Source organism: Myodes glareolus, chromosome 14 (genome assembly GCF_982192425.1).
Source record: "Myodes glareolus chromosome 14, mMyoGla1.1, whole genome shotgun sequence".
NCBI lineage: Eukaryota > Metazoa > Chordata > Mammalia > Rodentia > Cricetidae > Myodes > Myodes glareolus.
This window is the reverse complement of record NC_142039.1, coordinates 73,881,950-73,903,992: the sequence shown is the minus strand read 5'-3', so window position 1 is coordinate 73,903,992 and position 22,043 is coordinate 73,881,950. Positions and strand designations below refer to the sequence as shown.

Below are 22,043 nucleotides of genomic sequence, written 5' to 3'. Positions count from 1 at the left end.
TGGGCCCGAGGGTGTGGCAGCGGCCAAGGCTCCCCGCGGCGTCGGGGGCCGAGGGAACCCTCAGCATGGAGGCGCCGCTGTCGCCCCGCGAGTCCGCGAGGTTCGTGGCCGAGAACAGTCGCGACGTACTCGTGGACCTCGAGGGCGTGCGCAGGGCGGCTGAGCTGCTGCTGCCCGCGGCCTCGGCTTGGCGCGTGGAGCACTGGAAGGCCCTGCACGAGCTCAACCCGCGCGGAGCAGACGAGGCGGCGCTCGACTGGGTCTTCATGGTGGACTCGCTCAACTTCTCCTTCTGGGCGGAGCAGGAGGAGCGCAAGTGTGAGGTGCGCTACGGAGGGACAGCATACACCGGCTACTGGGCCCTGTGCGCCGCCGTGAACCGGGCGCTCGACCAAGGTGGGTGTGGCCCTTCGCCGCCGGCAGCCCCGGGCGCGCTTCCGGAGGTGTCCCTCTCTCCGCCTAGAGCAAAAGCCCGACCGAAACAACGCGGCCTTCAGCAGAGGTGACAAAGCCAGTTTTCTTTTTCTAAAAAAAAAAAAAAAGAAAAAGAAAGAAAGAAAGAAAAAGAAAAAATAATCACTTTAAGTGGGGCGTAGTGGCTTCTGTCTACAATCCCAGCACTCCAGGCCACGGCAGGAGGATCACTATGGTTTCTAGGCCAGCCTGAGCAACGTAGTTTTAGGCCAGTCTCATAGCGAGCGAGACCCTCTCGCAGAAAAACAAGTGAAAAATTAAAATATATATATATATATATAAACAAACACCGCCTGGAGAAGAAAAGGACAGATTATAGAACGTTTTATGCAAGGGAAATACACGCCCCACATTGAGTGGTTGAGTAAGCAGACAGCGAGGGGTGGGGTTATTTGTGCACTTTTGATGCACGTCCGGAACACTCATTTGGTTACTTATTCTAGAGTTATTTTTCATTTGTATGGTTTTTGTTTTGGGGTTCTTCCTTTTCCCGTTTGGTTTTTGCCTGCGTGCACGTCTGGGCACCACGTGCATGCAGTGCCCACGGAGGCCACAGAGGGCGTCGATCCCCGTGAACTGCAGTTACAAAACGCCGTGACCCACCATGTGGGTGCTGGGAATTGAACCCTAGTCCTCCGAAAGAATCACTGAATAGCCCTGGCCGGTGTAGAATTCAGATTATGCTGGCCTTGAACGCACAGGGATCCCATCCTACTGCCTCGAATGCTCAGGTTAGGCCAGCACCTTCGCACTCCGTCTTGTTTAACACGAATTTGATTCCATATTGTTTGCAACTTCTCCATCTCTGAATTCGGTCTTTAAAGGGATACCAGTAACCAGCGCCTCCTACTATGCCACCGTGACTCTTGATCAAGTTCGGGATATATTCCGTTCAGACACTGCTGTGCCCATGCCTTTAATAGAAGAACGACATCGGATTCTCAATGAAACTGGGAAGATTCTGCTGGAGAAGTTCGGCGGCTCTTTTCTTAATTGTGTCCAAAAAAGTGAAAAGAGTGCACAGAGGTTAATGCACTTGGTCGTTGAACATTTTCCTTCTTACAGAGATGAGGCGCAGTTTGGGGTGAGTTTGTAGCCAAGGATTTTAGAATGGGCACTAACTCCGAGTTAATGCTTTTCTTGCCAGAGCTGTTTTTAATGCTAGCCACTTAAAATTGAAAGCTAGCTCATGGTGGACTAGAAGCAGTAACAAAATTTGCATTTCACACCCGTCACTTTCTGTTTTCCAGTCAGTTTTTAAAATGTTTCAACCCTCGATAGAATGGCATCACCTGAGGCTAAAGAAGCACAGTTAATACTTTAAAAAGTTCACAGAGTTGGATGAAAATCAGAGTGGAATGTATAACAGTTTTTCTTTAGGAAAAAAGAACTTCTTGAAAAGCTTGGTGTATGTTTTCTTTCTTCCACACTGTTTTTTTTAGTAATATTTCTTCTAGGATACAAAACAATTGAATGGGAGTACTTTTTAAATGATGACTCTTTTATGCTCCCTACACACCTAGGTTTCATTTTTGTAAAATTCCTTTGGAATCCTTGCCGCTGAATATCTTTTGTTCTGATTTATGTGTCTGAGCTGTGCTCTCAGCTTCCTGTGTTGTGTGTGCCACTGGCCAGGCCCCTTGCCCCAGACCTCCCTCTGGAGCTGTCAACCCAAATAAACTCTTCCTTTTCTAAACTGCTTTGGGTCATGGTGCTTTGCCACGGCCACAGAAAAGTGGTGAAGTCTCCTTTCCCACCCCAAGTTTCTTCTTTTTTAGATATGTCTGATTTGTGTATGAATGCATTCATGTTTTGCTTCCTGTGTATATGTGCCATGTGTGTGCCTAATGCCTGTGTATATGTGTGCCATGTGTGTGCCTGTGTATATGTGTGCTATGTGTGTGCCTAGTGCCTGTGTATATGTGTGCCGTGTGTGTGCCTAGTGCCTGTGTATATGTGTGCCGTGTGTGTGCCTAATGCCTGTGTATATGTGTGCCGTGTGTGTGCCTAGTGCCTGTGTATGTGTGTGCTGTGTGTGTGCCTAGTGCCTGTGTATGTGTGTGCCGTGTATGTGCCTAGTGCCTGTGAAGTTCAGAAGCAACAGTGTTGGGAATGGCTGTGACCGCCACCGTGTGGGTGCAGGGAACCAGCCTCCTCCCACCCCAAAGTCCTTAATGAATATTTGTTCATTTCATAAAAGTAGGTAAACCTTAAGTTGGGTAATAGGTTATTTCTCATTGTGACGGAGTGTTTTGGAGTGTTTTTAGGTATCTTTTTTTTTTTTTTGCTGTTTAAAATTTACTTCGGTTTTTACACTTACTTGTGTGTGTGCATGTGCACACACACCCAAACCTATGTGTACACTGCATGTGTGCCAAGGCACCCATGTGGATGTCAGAGGACAACTTCTAGGAGTTGTTTTTTTTCACAGTGGCGTTCAGGAGGTTGGACTTGGTGGCAAGTGGCTTTACCTGATAAGCCATCTTCAACAGTTCTTTAGATGTTTTGTTTTGCTATGTTTTTTGTGATGTTAGGGTCAAATCAGGGCCTCCAGGATGCAGAGGAAGTCCTCTATCTCTGAGTAACACTTCCTACCCTTGTGGACTTTCTCTATGGGATTTGTCCTTAAATTAATTCCAGGGGTATGTGGTGGTGCACATGTCCAGCCTCCGCTCTTGGAAGGCTGACGAGAGGACTGAGTTCCAGACTGGCCAGGGCATTGTCGTGTGATCCTGTCACACACAAAACTGTATTTATTTATGGTATTTGCTAATTCAGATATTCTGAGGTGGTAGTTGTATGTTCTGAGAGCTAGTTGTGGATTATTTTCAGTAGATGATCTGATATAAAACATGGAGATTATAGCCACAGAGATCAAGACTAGGAATAGATTTTAATTATCAGTATTTTTTGTAGTCTATACATTGGAGGCTTTGGGGGCAGACCATTTCATGAGAGGCTTGAGGGTGGAGAGGGCTGTAGAGGTCCAGACCCAGGTGATCTGGGCGTTCTTTAAATAGAATCCAGTAAGATTTCAGAAGCCCCAGTGGTGTATATTCTCCAATCACAGGGGAGAAGGATTGCCTTTTACAAGCGAGCCCAGATCCTTGTGGCAGACACATGGAGTGTGTTGGAAGGAAAGGGGGACGGCTGTTTTGAAGACATCTCCAGCATCACCATGTTTGCTGACTACAGACTGCCGCAGATTCTCGTTTACCTTGGAGCCCTGAAATACTCCGACAAGTTGCTGGAGAAGCTTCGCAAAGGTTTGCAGCCTTTATTTTTTTTAAATTTTTTTTTATGATTTATTTAACTTTATGTGACTTGGAGTGAAGGTGTCACTTCACTGGACTGGATATTCACACAGTTGTGAGCTGCCATGTGGTTGCTGGGAATCAAACCTGGGTCCTCTAGAAGAACAGAGTTCTTAACTGCTGAGCCATCTCTTCAGCCCCTCGTTGCCCCTCTGTGGTTTGTTGCTGTTTGGTTTTGTTTACAAACAACTCTCCTTTGCTTCCAAAACAGAGCACTGGCATTGAGATCTATGTGCTGGGCAAGGCGGTGGCTTCCTGTACTGAGGAGACAGAAGCAGAGGGTGGGGAGTTCCAGAGCAGTTTGGGCTACAAGGAGAAAGAGCCCATGTTGAATGGGGCATGGTAACACACACACCTTTAATCCCAGCACTCAGGAGGCACAAGCAGGCAGATCTCTGTGAAGTGGAGACCAGCCCGGTCCACAGAGTGAGTTCTTGGACAGATAGGGATACAATGAGAAACCGTGTCTCAAAAAAAAAAAAAAAAAAAAAAAACCAAGAAAGAAAGGAAGGAAGGAATAAAACATGCAAGGGTAATTGAAATATAAAGAAAATGTTTTTTCTTGTTTACACTGTGGAATGTAGCCATTATTGAAAATTGTGTTTACTTGGACATTATCATTTCAGAGCTGGATAACTAAAATCTAAATTTGTTTCATGGAGATGTGGGAAACAGATGCAGTGATTAATGTGTGGTGATTGAGCTGAGTGGGTTCCATTGTGATGGAGGTGGGATCAGAGAGAGGTGGCATGCACAGGCTTTAGAGAGAGCTTTCTTTCCTGGGCTTACCTGTTGTCATGCTTGGGCACAGTTACAGAAGAGTAAGGCTGGGCATCTTACTTGTTTGAATAGGCTGGGTACATTGAAAAGTTCATGTGAGCGTGACTTCTTTTTATAAGAAAATGACTGCCACTTTCATGCTGATTTACCTCTCAGGTAGAGGAGTTTCTGTTACTTTTTCATTTTCTCTTGTGAAATAAATGTAAACAGGGTTTTTATCCATCTGAAGTTCGCTGGGCTGTGCTCCTGGAGCCGTCCTTTCCGTCTCTCTGCTGTCGCTGGAAAGTAACAAGCTGTTAAATTGTGATGCTCACATCCAGTGAGTTCTTGATTACTGGGTGCCTTAAGTTTTATGACAGAAGCATGGCAGACACCCTCTGTCACTGTGAATTTAACTTGTAATCTTGCATTAATGCCGAGGTTTATAAAATGATTTTTTTTTCTTCCTCTCTTTTAATTATTGCAGGAGAAATGCTCTCAAATGGAGACAAACAAGAGGTGGAAATTAGAGGTTGCTCGATTTGGTGTGTTGAGCTCATCCGGGACTCTCTTCTGGAGCTTCTTGAAGAAAGGGGTGAAAAGCCTCAGGGTGAGATCAACTCCATCCTTCTGGATTATCACTTGTGGGACTACGCCCGCGACCACAGGGATGACATGAGCGCAGTCCCGTTCCATCGCACCCGCTGCGTTTATTACTGACCCGCATGTGGATGGATCCAGGGGAAAGACTTGCACTTTTAGATCCTGCAGTCATTTGCACAATTTTGATTTGATAGAAAGACAAAAATTACAAGAATAGGTAATTGACTATCCAGTCTTTGTTTCTGTTTTTTTTCTTAGCATATCATTTTGTATCCCCATAATCATACTGCATAATTTTTAATGATAATATCCATGTCTTTAGTTGGTAGCTTTTCTCAACTTGTAGTCATTTTCTTCCTCTTCCCCTTTTTTGTGTTTTATGGCCCTGGGGATCAAGCCTATGTCTTGTGTATGCCAGGGAAGTGCTCTACCACTGAGTCACACGCCAGCTTATTTACTATGTGTTATAATAATTTAATATTAGATAGAGATAGTCTTTGGTGTGTAATTATTGCTTTTTTAAAAAAAATTATACATTTTTTTTAGTGAGTATTCTGCGTGCCTGTCTGCCTGCAGGCCAGAAGAGGGCACCAGATCTCATTATAGATGATTGTGAGCCACCATGTGGTTGGTGGGAATTGAACTCAGGACCTCTGGAAGAGCAGCCTGTATTCTTAATCACTGAGCTATCTCTCCAGCACTTAGACTATTGCTTTTCTAAGAATTTATATACATATAATCCCAGTACTCAGAAGGTGGAAGATGAGTTCTAGGCCATCCTGGATTGTCTTAAAGTTCAAAAACAAGTGCTAAAGAGACATTTGCTTCTCTTGTAGAGGACATGCATTTGGTTCCCAGCACCCATTCTGGGCACTAACAAGTACCAGTAACTCAAGCTGAGCTCTCCTCACCACTATATTCTTACAGTGACCATGGAAGCCAGGGAGAGCTGCTGTGTCCAGGCACCTCGCTGCCATCTGCTGGACACTGGGTGTGTAAAGGTCTGACCTGAGCAGGACACAGCTTCCACTAAGTAGCTGTCCCTCCTTGTGTGACCCTATAGGATCGGAGCCTGTGGATCTGATAGGCCAGGCGATCGATGCCCACCCTGTCTCCAGGCTTGTGAATCTTGGTAATGGGGATTGTAGCTCTTCAGGAAGGACCCAGCGAAATCTCTCTTCTTTGAGAGAGGGTCTGTCTGTCAAAGCATGGCAGCTGAGACAGCAGTAGCCTTTGTGTTTATTCCATTCAATATTGGGAATGGAACCCAGGGCCCCTGACATTCTGCAGGCAAGCACACTGCCACAGGGCCTCACCCTCCCCTATTGTAGCCAATTTGAGGATCCAGAGCTCTGTTGTACCTGTGGTACCTGTTCTCTCTGTGAGCTTCATGGTTGAGATTAAAAACCACATTACATTTTCAATGTTTTTTTTTTCATTTTGTTATTTACTGTGTGTGTGTGCAATGCATGTGCTTGCCATGGCACATGTGTAGAATTCAGAACAACTTGCAGGTGTTGAGTGTCTCCTTATCACCACGTGTGTGTCCCGGTGATTCAGCTCTTGTCATCGGTTAATTTGCTGTAACTTATACTCAAAGCATCCTAACTGATAGTTTTCAGCTTAATCTTTGTACTCCTGCCATGTTCTGTACCTCTTCTTCCAAGCCCCTCTCTCTGAGACAAGATCTCATTCAGCCCTGTAGAGAAGGCTGGCTTCAAACTCACAGAGATTCACCTGCCTCTGCCTTCTGAGTGGTGGGATTAAAGGTGTGCACCATCATACCAGTATAAATATTTTTTTAAAGATTTAACAATTGTGTGTGTGCATGCGCACACCTGCGTGGGTTTATGTGTGCCACGTGCATGCCTGCAGAGGCCGGAGTTGTCAGACTTCCCTGTAAGTGAAGTTGCAGAGGTTATCCACTTCCTGATGAAGGTGCCCAGAACCAAACCAAGTCCTCTTAAAAAGGAGTAAGCACTCTCAACTGCTCCAGCCCCTTGCTGCAAGTAGTTTTCACTAATGCTACTACCTCTCTTCCCTCCATAACCCTCATACCCTTATACGCCTCTCAGTATCCAATAAATAAGCTCTATACCCAGCTCTCTCTGCGTGGCGGATCTGTCTGTCTCCCACCCGCAGCGGCACCACTTACTTCTGATGTTGCTGCAGTTTTCAGACTGCTTTCTGAAATGGTTTCCTCTGTGCTGTAAATGCAGTTGTGCATTTGGAAGCCAGGCCACCAAATGTCACATGTAGATTTCCATATTTGCTATGACAGAGCTCAAAGTCTGTCAGCCGAAGAACATCTGTAGGAAGCCATGGTGGATCATGCTTGCAGTCTCGGAATTCTAGAGACAGAGGCAGGGGGATGGCTGTGAGTTTGAGGCCAGTCTGTGCTATATAATGAATTCTAGTGCAATCCAGCCTGGACCATAATATAAGGCCCCGTCCAAATAGTAACAACAAAAACCTCAGTAAGCCTATGGGGAACAAAAAAGTTTCATTTTTTAGATGGTAACCGTCAAGATTTTCTCCAAGACAGAAACTGTTAGTTTGATTTTCATAATGTAAAGAGCAGCTATTACAGCCCCATCGCTTTCTTCCCGTCTCACTGTTCTCAGGGTGAACTAAAGTCCAGGTGGTACAGGATATGAACCAGTATTCATGTTGCAAGCCTGAAATTCGATTTTTAAAATTCGATTAAGTTGTGTGTTTCTTTATTTTATGTGTGCACAGGACCTGGGCTCTATTCCCAGCACCTGTATGGAGGCTTACAACTCTCCGTGACTCCAGTTCTAGGAGATCTCATGTCTTCTGGCTTCCTCAGGCACCAGGCACACATGTGGTACATAGACGTATATGCAGACAAAACATGCTCACACAAAAACAAATCCTTTTCAAACTGTTAGGTGACAGTGGTGTCTGAGACGCCTCGAGGCTCTTCGAGAACTGAATATAGTATTAGAGAGCAAACAAAAATCTATAAATTCATAATTACACACACTCTAGGGAAAGAAACTGTTAGGTTTTAGTATGTTGGTGGGGACCAATTCATAACCGTCAGAATTGAGAAATAAAAGGGGGAAGCAGCACTAGCCCTCTTATTCCTGCTCGAACACCGTTACGGAGGACTTCAATACAGAGTAATTTGAGCTAATGAATGTAAAACAATTAGAATTTGAGCATTACTGTTCAGCCATCTAATGAATAGATCTTGAAAGTGGTTATCAGTGATCACCAAAGTCATTAGGTCATACTGATGAGGGGCTGGAGGGGTGGCTCAGAGGCTGAGATCACTCTGCTCCAGCAGAGGATCAACGTTAGTCCCAGCACCCACATGGCATCTCAGAGCCATATGTATCTCCACTTCCAGGGAACCCAACGCCCTTGTCTGACACCAGGCACACATGTGGTACATAGACATACATGCAGGCAAAACACCCACATAAAATAAATAATTTTTAAAAGCTGATTGTGTGGAATCACCCATCTGGTGTGTTGCAGCAGGAAGTGCACACCCATCCCAATCTTTCCCTGAGCTCTGAACATGGATCTAATAAAGAGCCTGATTCTACTAGTTTACAAAAAAATGTATAGACAATAAAAAAGTTTATGTAGACAATAAAACAGGCTAAATCAAATCTAGTTTAAGAAATTCTGCTGGGCAATGATGGCACACTCCTTTAATCCTAGCACTTGAGAAACAGATCTCTGAGTTCGAGGCCAGTCTGGTCTGCAGAGGGAGTTCCAGGACAGCCAGGGCTTCATAAAACCAAAAACAGAAAGGAAGGGGTGTATTAAATGGTGTACCCTCTTCCCTCACCCTCTTCCTCCCCTACTCTCTCCTTCATCTCCCTTTCTTTTAACAGACTCTCCATCTGTCCAGATCTGTCCCCACCCGTGATCTTTCTGTCTCAGTGTTTCCAATGCTGGATTACATTTCCCTTGACCCAACATGGATTCCTTCGAACAAATGAACGCAAAACAGAGTCCATAAAGAAAGGCAGGGAGGTTGGAGATTTGGGAGGTACTCCACAAGCATCCTAAATTTCTGGTCTGCCATTGAGTCTCCTGTGCTCTTAGCAGGAAAAACATTCTGCCAGCTGGGCAAGATGAACCCGGGTAAAGAGTAACTGAAGCATCTGCCCCATTATTCTTTCATCAATAAAAACTTGGGAGTCAATTTTTTATAATGGTTTATTTAACTTTATTTTATGTGCATTAGTATGAAGGTGTCAGATCCCCTGCAACTGGATCTTGTTATGTCGGTGCTGGGAATTGAACCCGGGTCCTCTGGAAGAGCAGTCAGTGCTCTTAACCACTGAGCCATCTCTGCAGCCCCAGAGAATAAAAAATTGGGGTAAAAACCTGAATGATCAGAGCAGTGATGGAGAAGAAGCAACCAGTAACCAGTGACCTCTCCTTTTATCCAAAAGAGCCAAGAATCTTTTTAAGCCCCTCCTTACTACTTCTGGTGTTTATGTCTTCAGTCCTCCAAAACTTCTATGGCTAATCTTGGTTGGCTAGTGGCTAGCTCTGCCCTCTTTTCAAAGTAAACTTTACTGGCACTCTCGGGAGTGTTTGAGTGCAATCAAAATTTCCCACAACAAGTAACACTGGTGTACTTAAAATAATTCCCATAATATATAATATCTTTGCTGTGTAAATCTCCCATCTCAACTAAGCAGTCTTTGTTTAAATTGTTCAAAGTGTAACCTGGGGCCAGGAGCTGAAAGAGATTTAAGGATGACAGTGTCTGTGGAATGCATGAGCCTAAAGTGTATATAATTTAGTAAAATCTGTTTTATTATGCTGAGAGTCTTCATACAGCCTTCACACACTAAGTTCCTAACTGTGACCCTGAGTCTATCTCCCCAAGGCTGCTCACCTGTTGGCGTGTCCTAGCAGGCGGTCAGGATCCCAGGGGACACTCTTCAGCAGTACGACAGATAAGGTGGCATCTCTATATCGCCCTTGGTCTCTGCTGATATGCTCTCAAGTGGGTGTCATCAGGTTTCTGCTCACAGAGTTGTATGTCTATTACCATGAGTACCAGTGGTGTCATTGGGTTCTGGTTATTAGATGCAGCATCAGGTATAGTGGGGCTCCTGGCGAGGCTGTCTCTGTGTCTACTTACAGGTTTTTTTTCTTTTTCCTTTTTTCTTTTCTTTTTTTTTTTTTTTTTTTTGGTTTTTTGAGACAGGGTTTTTCTGTAGCTTTGGAGCCTACCCTGGAACTAGCTCTGTAGACCAGGCTGGCCTCAAACTCACAAAGATCTGCCTGCCTCTGCCTCCTGAGTGCTGGGATTAAAGGCATGAGCCACCACTGCCTGGCAGAAGGCATTCTATTTATCAGGGACTGTTCTCCCCTTAATTTTATTTATACTCTAGTGGTTCTCAACCTTCCTAATGCTACAACCCCTTTAACACAGTTCATCATGTTGTGGTGACTCCCAACCATAAAGTTATTTTCATTGCTGCTCCATAGCTGTAATTTTGCTATGAATTTTACTATGAATTGTAAACATCCGTGTTTTCAGATGGTCTTAGGTGACCCCTGTGACGGGGCTGTGACTCACAGGTTAAAAACCACTTCTCTAGACAGATCACTGGAGAGAGCATGAGCTTCATGACTCAGCTGAGCCTTCCCTAGGCTCCGACTCAAGCTGTGAGAAGTCTGTTTTAAGCCACTAATTTTCAGGGTAATTTGTTGCTCGACACAAGGGATTAAATGCAATGGATGAGTAATGTATCAGTCATCTCTCTGTTACTAAAGCAAAACATCTGTGCTTGTTTCATGAGACTGACCCCCCTCCACACTCATGTAATTGAATACTTGATACCCAATTTGTGGAACTGTTTGGGAAGGATTAGGAGGTGTGGTCTTGTTGGAAGAGGTGTCACTGGGGTAGGCTTTGAGGTTTCCAGGGCTCAAGCCAGGCCTGGAGGGGTCCCTGCAGGGTTTTCAGCAAGCGGAGAAAATGACCCTGCAAAGAGACAACACCTAAGATAAATAACACACAGCCTTGGAGCAGGAAGAATTTGACTCTCAGTTTCAGAGGTTTCAGTCCGCGACCAATCGGCGCCACCACAGGCGAACAGCTAGCAGCGAGAGCACACAGGAGCACCTCAAGACCATGAGGCAAAGAAGGGAAAGAGGGGGGCTGCTCATTATTTCTTCAAGGACAGACTCCAGATAATTGAGGAGACAACCGTTACTTCTCAGCAGCACATTTAAACCCGTGTTCGGCTCGTTTTAATTCAGTTGGGCACAAGCTACATAGTGCGAGAGGAGGGAGCTCAGTTGAGAAAACGCCTTCACAGATCGGGCTGTAAGCAGGCCTGTAGCACATTTTCTTAATTTGCGAGTGTTGTGGGGGGAAGTAAACAGCACCCCTCCATGGCCTCTGCATCGGCTCCTGCCTCCAGGTTCCTGCTCCATTTGAGTTCCTGCCTTGGCTTCTTCCCTCAATGGACTGTACTCAGGATATGTAAGCCTCATAAACGGTTTCCTTTCCTCCCCAAGTTGTCTTGAGTCACGATGTTTCATCAGAGCAATATCAACCCTAGGACATCAAGGTACAGCAGTAGCTGTTACGTAGAACTGTCTTATCCATCGTCAGTTAGAGCTTCACTGAAGACCAAAATACATTAAGCTGCAGGTTGCATTCTATTATTGAGTTTTGAAATCAGTTATTTGTTTGAAGAAAAAGTCATGGCGAATGAACTCTGGGCCATCTATGTTATAAATACAGGTTCAATCACTGTACTATACCCTTTGTGCCGATGAAATCAATTTAGGGAGTTGTAGTCAATCATAAGAAAAGTTACAGGAGGGGCTGGAGAGATGGCTCAGTGGTTAAGAGTACTGACTGTTCTTCCAAAGGACCTGGGTTCAATTCCCAGCACCCACATGGCAGCTCACAACTGTCTGATGATTCAGTTGCAGGGGATCTGACACCTTCACACCAATGCACATAAAATAAAGTTAAATAAACCATAAAAAAGGTTACAGGAGCCTGGAGCGATGGCTCAGTGGTTAAGAGCACTGGCTGTTCTTCCCAATCTTCCAGAGGACCTGGGTTCAATTCCCAGCACCCATTTGGCGGCTCACAATTGCCTGTAACTCCACCTCCAGGGGACCCACACTCCACATGGACATCATTCGTTTACGGCCCGGCAATGCTTAAGCACTCATGAGCAACCCATTTTTGGCAGTTCTCCAGTTGCTATCCCAGGAAGTCCTGGGTGCTTTTGTTACTGTCATACCCAAGGTTCCACAGTCTTCCTCTATGCTGTCTAGCCAGCGGTTTTATTAAGTATACAGTGTTCTGCCAGAAGAGGGCACTAGATCCCATTATAGATAGTTGTTGCTGGGGATTGAACTCAGGACCTCCGGAAGAACAGCCAGTGCTCTTAACCTCTGAGCCATCTCTCCAGCCCCTATCCAGAATATTTTGGGCCTTCCTCTTTGCCTTATCCCGTGCACTCCTCCAAGCAGTGCTATCTTCGGGTACCTGCCATCATTCAGTCTCAGCGAGAGATATAACGACAACAGCAGAATTACAAGCATAAGAGACACCTGTCTTGAGATGCCATCTTTCCAACTCTGAAACCTGGACAATGAAACGCTCCTCAGAACAGTGGCTGAATGTGTTCGAGATGGCACCGTCTCAGGAGGATTCTAGGTGTCACACGAAGAGACAGGCCGCACAGCGATGACATTTAGAGACATCTCCATCTACAGAAGGAAGTAAACTACAGGATATGGCAATGGCGCTTGAGATACTTTGGCTGTGTTATGAGAATGAATGACGGCACACAGACACACATGCAGGCAGAATGCCAATGCACATAAAATTAAAATAAAATTTTGAAAAAGTTAGAGCAGAGCTAACTATTGTTTCATGAAACTTGTTTTCGTTTATGTACTTAAACATGTATTGAGTCATACGGTAATTTTTTTTCATACTACCTCAGTATGTTGGGTTCTCAAGTTTATATCTCTGTTAATGGGACAGGTCAAAGTTGAAAGCCATTGTTCCACCCCACCCCACCTTTTTTAAAAATTCCTGAGAGTATCATTGTGTAGACCCGGCTGATGCTGAAAGTCTTCTTGCCTAGGTCTTGAGGATACTGGTGTTTGCCACTCACTAGTTCGGGTTCTACGATCTTGCCTACATGGACAAAGTCCTTGGTGTCAGTTCCCTGCACCACATAAGCAGTGTGATGCCAGGTGCCTGGAGTCCTAGTCCCCAGAAGCAAAGGCAGGAGGTAGCCTGGGCTACAGAAGGCCCTGATCTCAAAAACAAGCTACCTGAGATAGTAGCTGGAGACTGAAACTCAACGTGGATTCATTTTCAAGCCTGGCTCACATCCATTAACTGGGGATACTCAGAGAAGGTTCCTGGAGCAGAGGCAAGCAGGGGACTCCACGAAGGGCGGGGCCCTGTGGGCGGGACCCTGTGGGCGGGGCCCTGTGGGCGGGGCCCTGTGGGCGGGGCCCTGTGGGCGGGGCCCTGTGGGCGGCTTTAGCGTGAACCTGGGCCTACGTAGGTCAGGACACCTTGGGGCGGAGCCAGCGGGGGGCGGGGTCGCGGAGGGGCGGCGGGAGGTGTGCTGCGCCGTTGCCGTGAGAACTGTTAACAACAAAAGACGTGGGCGCGGCGGGGCGGAGAAAGGCTGCTCTGTGGGGCGCCGGCCTGCGAACACCCGGGCTATCCCGAGCCGGACGGTGTGTCCGCGGGTCCGACGGGCGCGAAGCCGGCGGCACCGGTCTGCGGCGGCCCCGCGGAGAGCGGCGGACGTGGCGGGCGAGCGCGGTCCTGAGGTAGCCGCGGGGCGGGCGCGGGCCGTAGGGCGGCGGGGCGCGCGCGGCTGCGGCGTGAGGCGGACTGACGGGGGAAGCCTCGGTGCGGTGCCCGCCGCCCGCCCGGGGCTGTTTCCCCGGTCACGCCGGGGCCCTTTATGCCGTCATGAGATGCTGCGAGCTCCGTCTTCTGCTGGGACCGCTTCCCTAACTTCTACTCTCCCGCCACATCCGGAGAAGCTGGTGTTTGAAGACCCCATTCCTGGCCAATGATAAGGCACGGGGCCCAGTACCTTGCATTTGATCACATTTCAAAAATCCTGTGGGTGTGTCCCTAAATATTACCAGCCAGTTAGATTTCCCTGCTGTTGGTTTTTGTTTTTAGTTTATATCTGACAGTGTATAGGTTTCCGAGGACCAAACTGAATCTGAAGAATAGCTGCTATATGCAGGCTTTAAAAAACTTGACTGAATATTGTTTATGAGCCATATATTTATGCATAATTTTTAATGATTACAGTAAGTGAATTTCAACTGCATATGGCCACACTGATTCTGTCAAAAACAAACCAATGAGGTGAAAATTTCTGCATTTATTCCTTAGCTTTATAATTAACCAATTCATGGTCCCCAGTCCCCTCAACTATTTTGAACCAAACCTAAATGCTGAATTATTTAATTATTAAATTAATTAAGCACTTTGCAAGTCAGATAAACTCTTTGTAATATAATTTATACTGGTAAAGAATCTGTTCTAAAGACTTTGCTTTGAAATGTGTGGTTTTATTTGCATAAATGGAGCCAGTAATTAAATTATATCTTTTATTTTGATATGCAGGAGTCCAGATCTTCCATAAAATGGGTGTTTCTCACACTGTTACTGAACATTAAGTAGATAATCTATTCAGTAAAGTTCAAGCTACCATGGAAGAAATACCAGTAAAAGTTGCTGTAAGGATTAGACCTCTACTTTGCAAAGAAGTTCTTCATAAACATCAAATTTGTGTGAGGGATGTTCCCAATACCCAGCAGATTATCATTGGCAGAGACAGAGTTTTTACTTTTGATTTTGTTTTTGGCAAAAATTCCACTCAGGATGAAGTTTATAATATATGCATAAAGCCCCTGGTGCTGTCGCTCATTGAGGGCTACAATGCAACGGTCTTTGCATATGGACAAACTGGATCTGGGAAGACATACACCATTGGAGGAGGCCATGTTGGTAAGACTCTCAACTCACTTCCCCTTTTATAATGTGTGTGAAGACTTCATTTCATTTGTGACTGAGTGCTGTTTTATTGGGTGTGCTTTGTTTGACTTTGTCTTGCTGATGAGCCTTGGCTTATCTCCTGTTCTTGTTGCTCCAAACGCTGGTGTGTGGCCATCTGTTTGAGTCCATCATAGACCTTAAAATTTTGATTTTGATTCTGAGGTCCTGGAAATAGAACCTGGTTGCTGTGCTTGCTGGCTAAGCACCAGCTACTGAGCTAGATCCCTAAGCCTTGTTTTTACCTTTTTGGTGCAAGGGAACGTCACTCAGTTGCCCTTAAAACTTACTCTGTAGCACAAGTAGTCTTTGAAATTATGATTCCCTTGCCTCAGCCCTCACCAGAGTTGGTTTGCAAGTATGTGCACTAGACCCTACCCTCTCATAGCCTTTTACAATTAGTTCTTTACGTTAACAGACAAAGCAATAGGTTTTCTCAGGCATCTTGGTATACACATGTTATATGTCCTTCTCAGTCATTGGGCTGCCTTGCCTATCCTCATCTTATGCCCCCATTCTCTCCAGCTGATCCCTTTCTTCCTTTAGTTAGTTCCCATTTTTGCTTCTTATTACATGTTCCATGACATTTTCCCCAACTCCTGTTAGATCTCCTCCTTCTCATGATCCCCTTTCTAGTTTTGTGGCCACACATATGTACATATATATGCTTATAATTTTAATTTCAGATTTCACTTGAGAGGAAATATGGTGTTTGTCTTTTGAGTCTGGCTTATTTTCCTTAACTGTGATTTCTAGTTCTGTCTACTTCTTGCAAGTGTAATGGTTTCACTTTCCCTATGGCTGTATCAATTCCATTGTGATATGTACCATGTTTATCTACTGGTGCACTTCTAGGCTGGTTTCATTTCTTGGCTGTTGTGAATAGTTCAGCAGTAATCAGAGATGTGCTAGTGTCTCCGTGATGTCCTAGAATCCTTTGGGCATAGAGTAAGGTAACCAGGGCCAGAGAGATGGCTTGGTGGATTAGAGCTCTTGGTCCTGTAAGACGGAACCAGGGTTGAGTCCCAGCACCAACATGGTGGCTCACAGCTTTCTCAACTCTCGTACTAGGAGACCCCGGTGCTCTCTTCAGACCTCCTCGAATACCAGGCACACTCATGGTGCACATGCATACATGTTGTCAAAACAGCCACAAATATAAATAATCTAGAAAATAAAAAAGCTGCTGAAATAGATACTTAGAAGATACCTAGGAATATTATAGCGGCCATATGGAAGTTCTAGTTCTGGGTTTTGGGAACTTTTGTACTGATTTTCTTTTTTGCAGCGCAGCTTTTCTTTTTTTCTTTCATTTTCTCGAGGCAGGGTTTCTCTGTGCAACAGTCCTGACTGTCCTGGAACTCACTTTGTAGACCAGATCGACTTCAGACTCAGAGATCCAGCTGCCTCTGCCTCCCAAATGCTGGGATAAAAGTCGTGCATCACCACCACCTGGTTTTTTTTTTTTCTTTTCTTTTTTTTTGATTTTTGTTTATTTATTATTTTGTTATATAGTGTTCTGTCTGCGTGTATTCTGCAGGCCAGAAGAAGGCACAATATCTTATTATAGATGGTTATGAGCCTTTATATGGTTGCTGGGAATCGAACTTAGGACCTCTAGAACAGCCAGTGCTCTTAAACCGCTGAGCCATCTCTCTAGCCCACTCCCCATTCTTTCTTAAACTCAATCTATTCAGACTTCCACTGCCACTGAGATTGCACCTTTTGAGATAATTCTGAATGATGTTCACTCTGCTAAATCCAGTGGTCAATCCATTTCTCACCTTACCAGACCCATTAGCACATTCTCTGCTTGGTTTCCAGGTGACCGACCACACTCTGGTGTTTTTCCGGCTTTACTGCTCCCCTTTTGGTGCCCTGGCAAGTGAACTCATCGTTAAAGTGCCCTAAAGCTCAGCTTTTGCTCTCCCCCATCTTGTCCTCAGTGGCCACAGCCAGCCTTATTATACTACATGCTGTCATTGTATCCCGATATCATCTCAGGACCATTTGTCTCCCCAGCCCCTCAGTACCAGAGTACTGTGCTGAAGCGGTCTCTCCACTCGTACTCCTGCACAAGACAGCAGGGAGAATGTCTGTAAATTTCAGACAGTGGTGCTACTGTTCTACCATTGTGGCCCTGACCTCCGTCAGAATGACTGTGGATGTACAGCAGTCTGCACCCCTCTGACCTCATCTCTGTTCCTCTGTTCCTGCTCCCTATGTTCTGGCCATGCTGATCTTGTTTGTGATCACATCAGGCAGTGCCTTCCCCACGCGCCCTTCACTCAAGCTTTTGCTCATGACCTTCATCTTTACCATTGCAATAGAGTCACACTCCAGTCTCTTTACCCGCCCTCCAGACGCTCTTCCAGCTTTTGTTTATTTGGATTCATTTATTTATTTACTTTTGAGATAGTCTTGCTCTATAGTCCAGGCTGACTGTGAACTCTCAATACCCATGTCTCAGCACCCCCATGGACTGTTAGGTATACACCACCGTGTGTGGCCAGCACTTTATATACCATAGAGTCTACATTTTATATACCATAGAGTCTACATTTTATATACCATAGAGTCTACATTTCATATACCATAGAGTCTACATTTCATATACCATAGAGTCTACATTTTATATACCATAGAGTCTACATTTCATATACCATAGAGTCTACATTTCATCTACCGTAGAGTCTACATTTGATATACCGTAGGGTCTGCATTTCATATACCATAGGTCTACATTTCATATACCATATGGTCTACATTTCATACACCATAGAGTCTACAGTTGTCTTTGTTGCTACTGCTTCTTCTCAGGGGAATCCCACAACATTAGAGAATTTTCACTTTGTTGATTGGTTGTTTCCAGGGCCCTAGAATATTGCATGATATGCAGTAGATACTAAATGCATATTTGATAAATGAATAAATTCTGCATGAGGGGTACATGTGAAAATGTTTGGCCTGAATTATTTTGTATAGGTATATGTGCTTGGTATGTATACACACATGTCTGATTTCATGCATGTATATCACTCTCAACTCTAGTCCCTTGATACAGGGTCTTTCACTTAATGAACCTGGAGTTAGGCTGGTGATCACCAAACTCCAGTGATCCTCCTATCTCTGCCTGCTGGTACAGACACATGTGTGCCATGCCTGACTCTTTAAATGGGTGCTGGAGCTCTCGGCTCAGGTGCTGTGCCTGTGCAGCAAGTGCTCTTACCTGACGAATCATGCCCCAGCCTTCCCCCCGAATGTTATGGTTGTGTGGTTTAGCCCTGGCAGGCCTTTTTTTTTAAAAAAAAATATATTTATTTATTTGTTATATATACAATATTCTGTCTGTGTGTCTGCCTGCAGGCCGGAAGAGGGCATCAGATCTTATTTCAGATGGTTGTGAGCCACCATGTGGTTGCTGGGAATTGAACTCAGGACCTTTGGAAGAGCGGGCAATGCTCTTAACCGCTGAGCCATCTCTCCAGTCCCCTGGCAGGCTTTTAACTTGCTATATAGACCAGGCTGTCCTTGCACTCATTAATTCAATTAATTACTATACATTTTGAGACCATGTCTTGCTATGTAATCCTGACTGGAACTCTGTATGTAGGCCAGTCACGCTGTCTCTGCCTCTGGAGTGCTGGGATTAAAGGTGTGAGCCATCATGCCTGCCCAGTTTTTAAATTCTTATAAAAGAAATATAAGAAAAATATATTAAACCTAAATTTTAGATTCTAGCTTTCTTATATCAAGTCTCAGCTATGCTTTCTATTTCTGAATTTTCAGCATCAGTTGTGGAGGGTCAAAAGGGCATCATCCCTCGAGCTATCCAGGAGATATTTCAGAGCCTCTCTGAAAACCCTAGCATGGACTTTAAAGTCAAAGTGTCATACATAGAGGTGTATAAGGAAGACCTAAGAGATCTCCTAGAGTTGGAGACATCCATGAAGGACCTGCACATCCGGGAAGATGACAAGGGAAACACAGGTGACATAGCTCAGTGAAATTGTTGAGTACCTTCAGTGGCATCTAGAAAAACACATCAATATTCCAAGGATTAAGACAATATATGCACAGTGAATTTGCTTTTGTTTTCTATTAATGTACTTGTTTTGCTGTGCTGAAAGTCATCCAGCTAGGGCAGTGCTGTGTCACCAGCCTTCTGATTTGGGACGGAGCCTTACTATCAAACACCTATGCTGGCTTTGAACTTTAATCCTGCCTCAACCTCATGAATAAATGGGGTCACAGGTTTGTGCCACCAGGCATGGCTCCTGTTTTCTTGTAATAACTATAATCAAAATATTGAAACAAAGTGTTCCTTGTCTCTGTTTGTTTGTTCTTGATTCTAGAGCTTGAAGCCAGGGCCTCATACTTTGCACATACTCTCCCGCTGAACTGTATTAGTCCAGCTCCAGAGATATTGTCAGCCATTTTAAACAATTAAGTATGATATTTGTCTAAAAGCAACAACTGGATCTTAACCAATAAAATATGCCTTTGAAAATTTAAACATAATATCATTTATTAAAACTGTTCCTTTTGGAGTTTGAATGAAACTGACTGATGCTAGTATTTGAAACACTGGAAACATGCTAGTTTGAAACATTAGTGCTTTTTTAAAGGGACTATCTTTTAGGGTTGCTTAGTAAAGGGTAACTGTTGTGTGATTGATTTAATTGTACTGGATTTTGATGAAAGCATGGTTTTAAAACTTTCTGTTTTAAGTGATTGTTGGGGCCAAGGAGTGCCAAGTAGAGAGCATGGATGAAGTGATGAGTCTCCTGGAGGTGGGGAACGCTGCCAGGCACACGAGCACCACCCAGATGAATGAGCACTCCAGTAGATCCCATGCGATCTTTACCATAAGCATTTGCCAAGTTGAGAAAACTCCAGAGACAGCTGAAGATGGAGAGTGGTATTCACATCGGCATATTGTCTCCAAATTCCATTTTGTGGATTTGGCTGGATCCGAAAGAGTGACCAAGACGGGGAACACTGGTGAGCGATTCAAAGAGTCCATTCAGATCAACAGTGGGCTGCTTGCTTTAGGGAACGTCATCAGTGCCCTTGGGGACCCACGCAGGAAGAGTGCTCATATTCCATATAGGGATGCTAAAATTACCCGGCTTCTCAAAGACTCCCTGGGAGGCAGTGCCAAGACTGTCATGATCACGTGTGTCAGCCCATCCTCCTCAGATTTTGATGAGTCCTTAAATTCTCTCAAATATGCCAACAGAGCTCGGAACATTCGAAACAAACCTACTTTAAACTTTAGCCCAGAGTCAGACCGAATGGATGAGATGGAATTTGAGATTAAGTTGCTTCGAGAAGCTTTGCGGAGCCATCAGGCCAGTATCAGCCAAACCAGCCAGACCCCGTCAGAGGGCATTTCCGACCAAAACCGGATCCACTCTCTAGAGGAGCAGGTAACCCAGCTCCAGGAAGAATGTCTGGGCTACCAGGACTGCGTAGAACAAGCATTTGCATTCCTGGTGGACTTAAAAGATGCAGTCAGACTAAACCAGAAACAGCAGCACAAACTCCAGGAGTGGTTTAGCAGGACTCAGGAAGTCAGGAAGGCTGTCGTCACCCCATTTCCAGGACACCAGGGCGTTGGGGACCTGGAGGAAGGACCCCAGCATGTGACAATTCTCCAGCTGAAGAGAGAACTTAAGAAGTACCAGGTACTTAGACATTACTTTAATTAATGTGTTTTTTGAGACAGCGTCTTGCCATGTAACCCTGGCTGGACCTCAGTGTGTAGACCAGCCAGGCTGGCCTGAACTCTTTCCTTTGTTGCTTGTGTTCTGAGATTTTAGGAGTGTGTGGTCCTAGCAGACTAATAGAACACCCCTACCCACTCTGGTGGTAATGGGATTGAACACATAGCCTTGCATATGCTAGGAAAGTACTTTCCTTTCTGAGATACATTCCAAGATCTATTTTATCTTCTTTGAAATAAGGTATTAATCGATTATCCAGGCTGGTCTTGAGTTCTAGGTAGTTCTCTTGCCTCTGCTTCCTAAGTGCTGGCTATGAATGTGAGCTCTTACACCTGAATCAGACAGCACTTGTTTAAGGGCTACATTTATTTGGACAAGTAAATTCCAAGAGTTGTTTTGGAATTTCAGAAGTTAGCAAGTTGACAATGAAGATCAACCATCATAGTTCTATCCCTTATCAACGTGACATCCATTATTTTTGGTTGTAACACTCCATCCCTGTTTTTTGGTCTCATTTTCATTTCAATACAAAATATATTTACTTAATCTCTAAACATCCCTATAGTCTAAAGTTTGCTCAGAAGTCTAAAGTATCCTTTGAGACTCAGGTTTCTTAACTTTGGGCTCCTACAATTTCAGTGGGCAATGGCACCAAATAAACATATGCATTACAGAAACAGCTTAGCGAGGAAGTGGGACCAAAGCAGGATTGAAACCCAGCAAGGAAAACACCACATCTTGCAACTTCATGTCCAGCATCTGGGGCTTGTGATATATCATCTGGGCTACAAAGGACTTGGGTCACCACACCTCTCCAGCTCTGCTGCTTTTGTACAGATAGCCTCTCTCTTAGGTTTGTCTTACTGCATGTCTATAGCTTTCCTTAATCAGTGTCCCATGGTCCTGGCATCTCCAATGTTCTGAGGTTCCATTACAGTGTAGGCATTGCCCTCGCAGCTTTACCTATTGACCCTCAGGGATTCCTTGCAGGGAATTCTACATTGCAATACATTGACTAGTCTCAGTGGCTTTCTACAAACTTGGTACAAGCCTCCATAACCTTCCACTTTTGCTTCTGCCATGCCT

General features: G+C 44.9%; 2 protein-coding genes and 1 long non-coding RNA gene across 7 annotated transcripts in view; 2 read left to right on the top strand and 1 right to left on the bottom strand.

The window, feature by feature from the left end:
• On the top strand, positions 1–6,574 carry Qng1 (Q-nucleotide N-glycosylase 1). 2 transcript variants are annotated; one of them, XM_048447683.3, is made up of 4 exons: positions 1–396; positions 1,299–1,558; positions 3,545–3,740; positions 5,035–6,574. In XM_048447683.3, exons 1-4 carry the CDS (start codon positions 66–68, stop codon positions 5,265–5,267), a joined length of 1,020 nt encoding a protein of 339 aa, XP_048303640.1. In that variant the 5' UTR covers positions 1–65; the 3' UTR covers positions 5,268–6,574. The 2 variants fall into 2 exon arrangements, with proteins under 2 accessions (XP_048303640.1, XP_048303641.1); XM_048447684.3 differs by having other exon boundaries at positions 370–502.
• Positions 6,575–7,197: 623 nt separating this feature from the next.
• Positions 7,198–22,043, bottom strand: part of LOC146892112 (uncharacterized) — a 52,297-nt gene continuing 37,451 nt past the window's right edge. Inside the window, exon 3 of the long non-coding RNA XR_015005236.2 lies at positions 7,198–7,501. This is a non-coding gene — a long non-coding RNA (uncharacterized LOC146892112). The remainder of the gene's footprint in view (positions 7,502–22,043) is intronic.
• Kif27 (kinesin family member 27) overlaps positions 13,889–22,043 on the top strand; it is a 74,554-nt gene continuing 66,399 nt past the window's right edge. For 2 of the 4 annotated variants that reach the window (XM_048447688.3, XM_048447685.3), the window contains exons 1-4: positions 14,111–14,238; positions 14,800–15,183; positions 19,018–19,218; positions 19,960–20,918. In XM_048447688.3, the coding sequence (XP_048303645.1) occupies positions 14,886–15,183; positions 19,018–19,218; positions 19,960–20,918 (1,458 nt within the window). In that variant the 5' untranslated portion in view covers positions 14,111–14,238; positions 14,800–14,885. Of the gene's footprint in view, positions 13,983–14,110; positions 14,284–14,799; positions 15,184–19,017; positions 19,219–19,959; positions 20,919–22,043 lie in introns of those variants that run through there. The other 2 variants (XM_085699624.2, XM_048447686.3) reach the window with 2 other exon arrangements.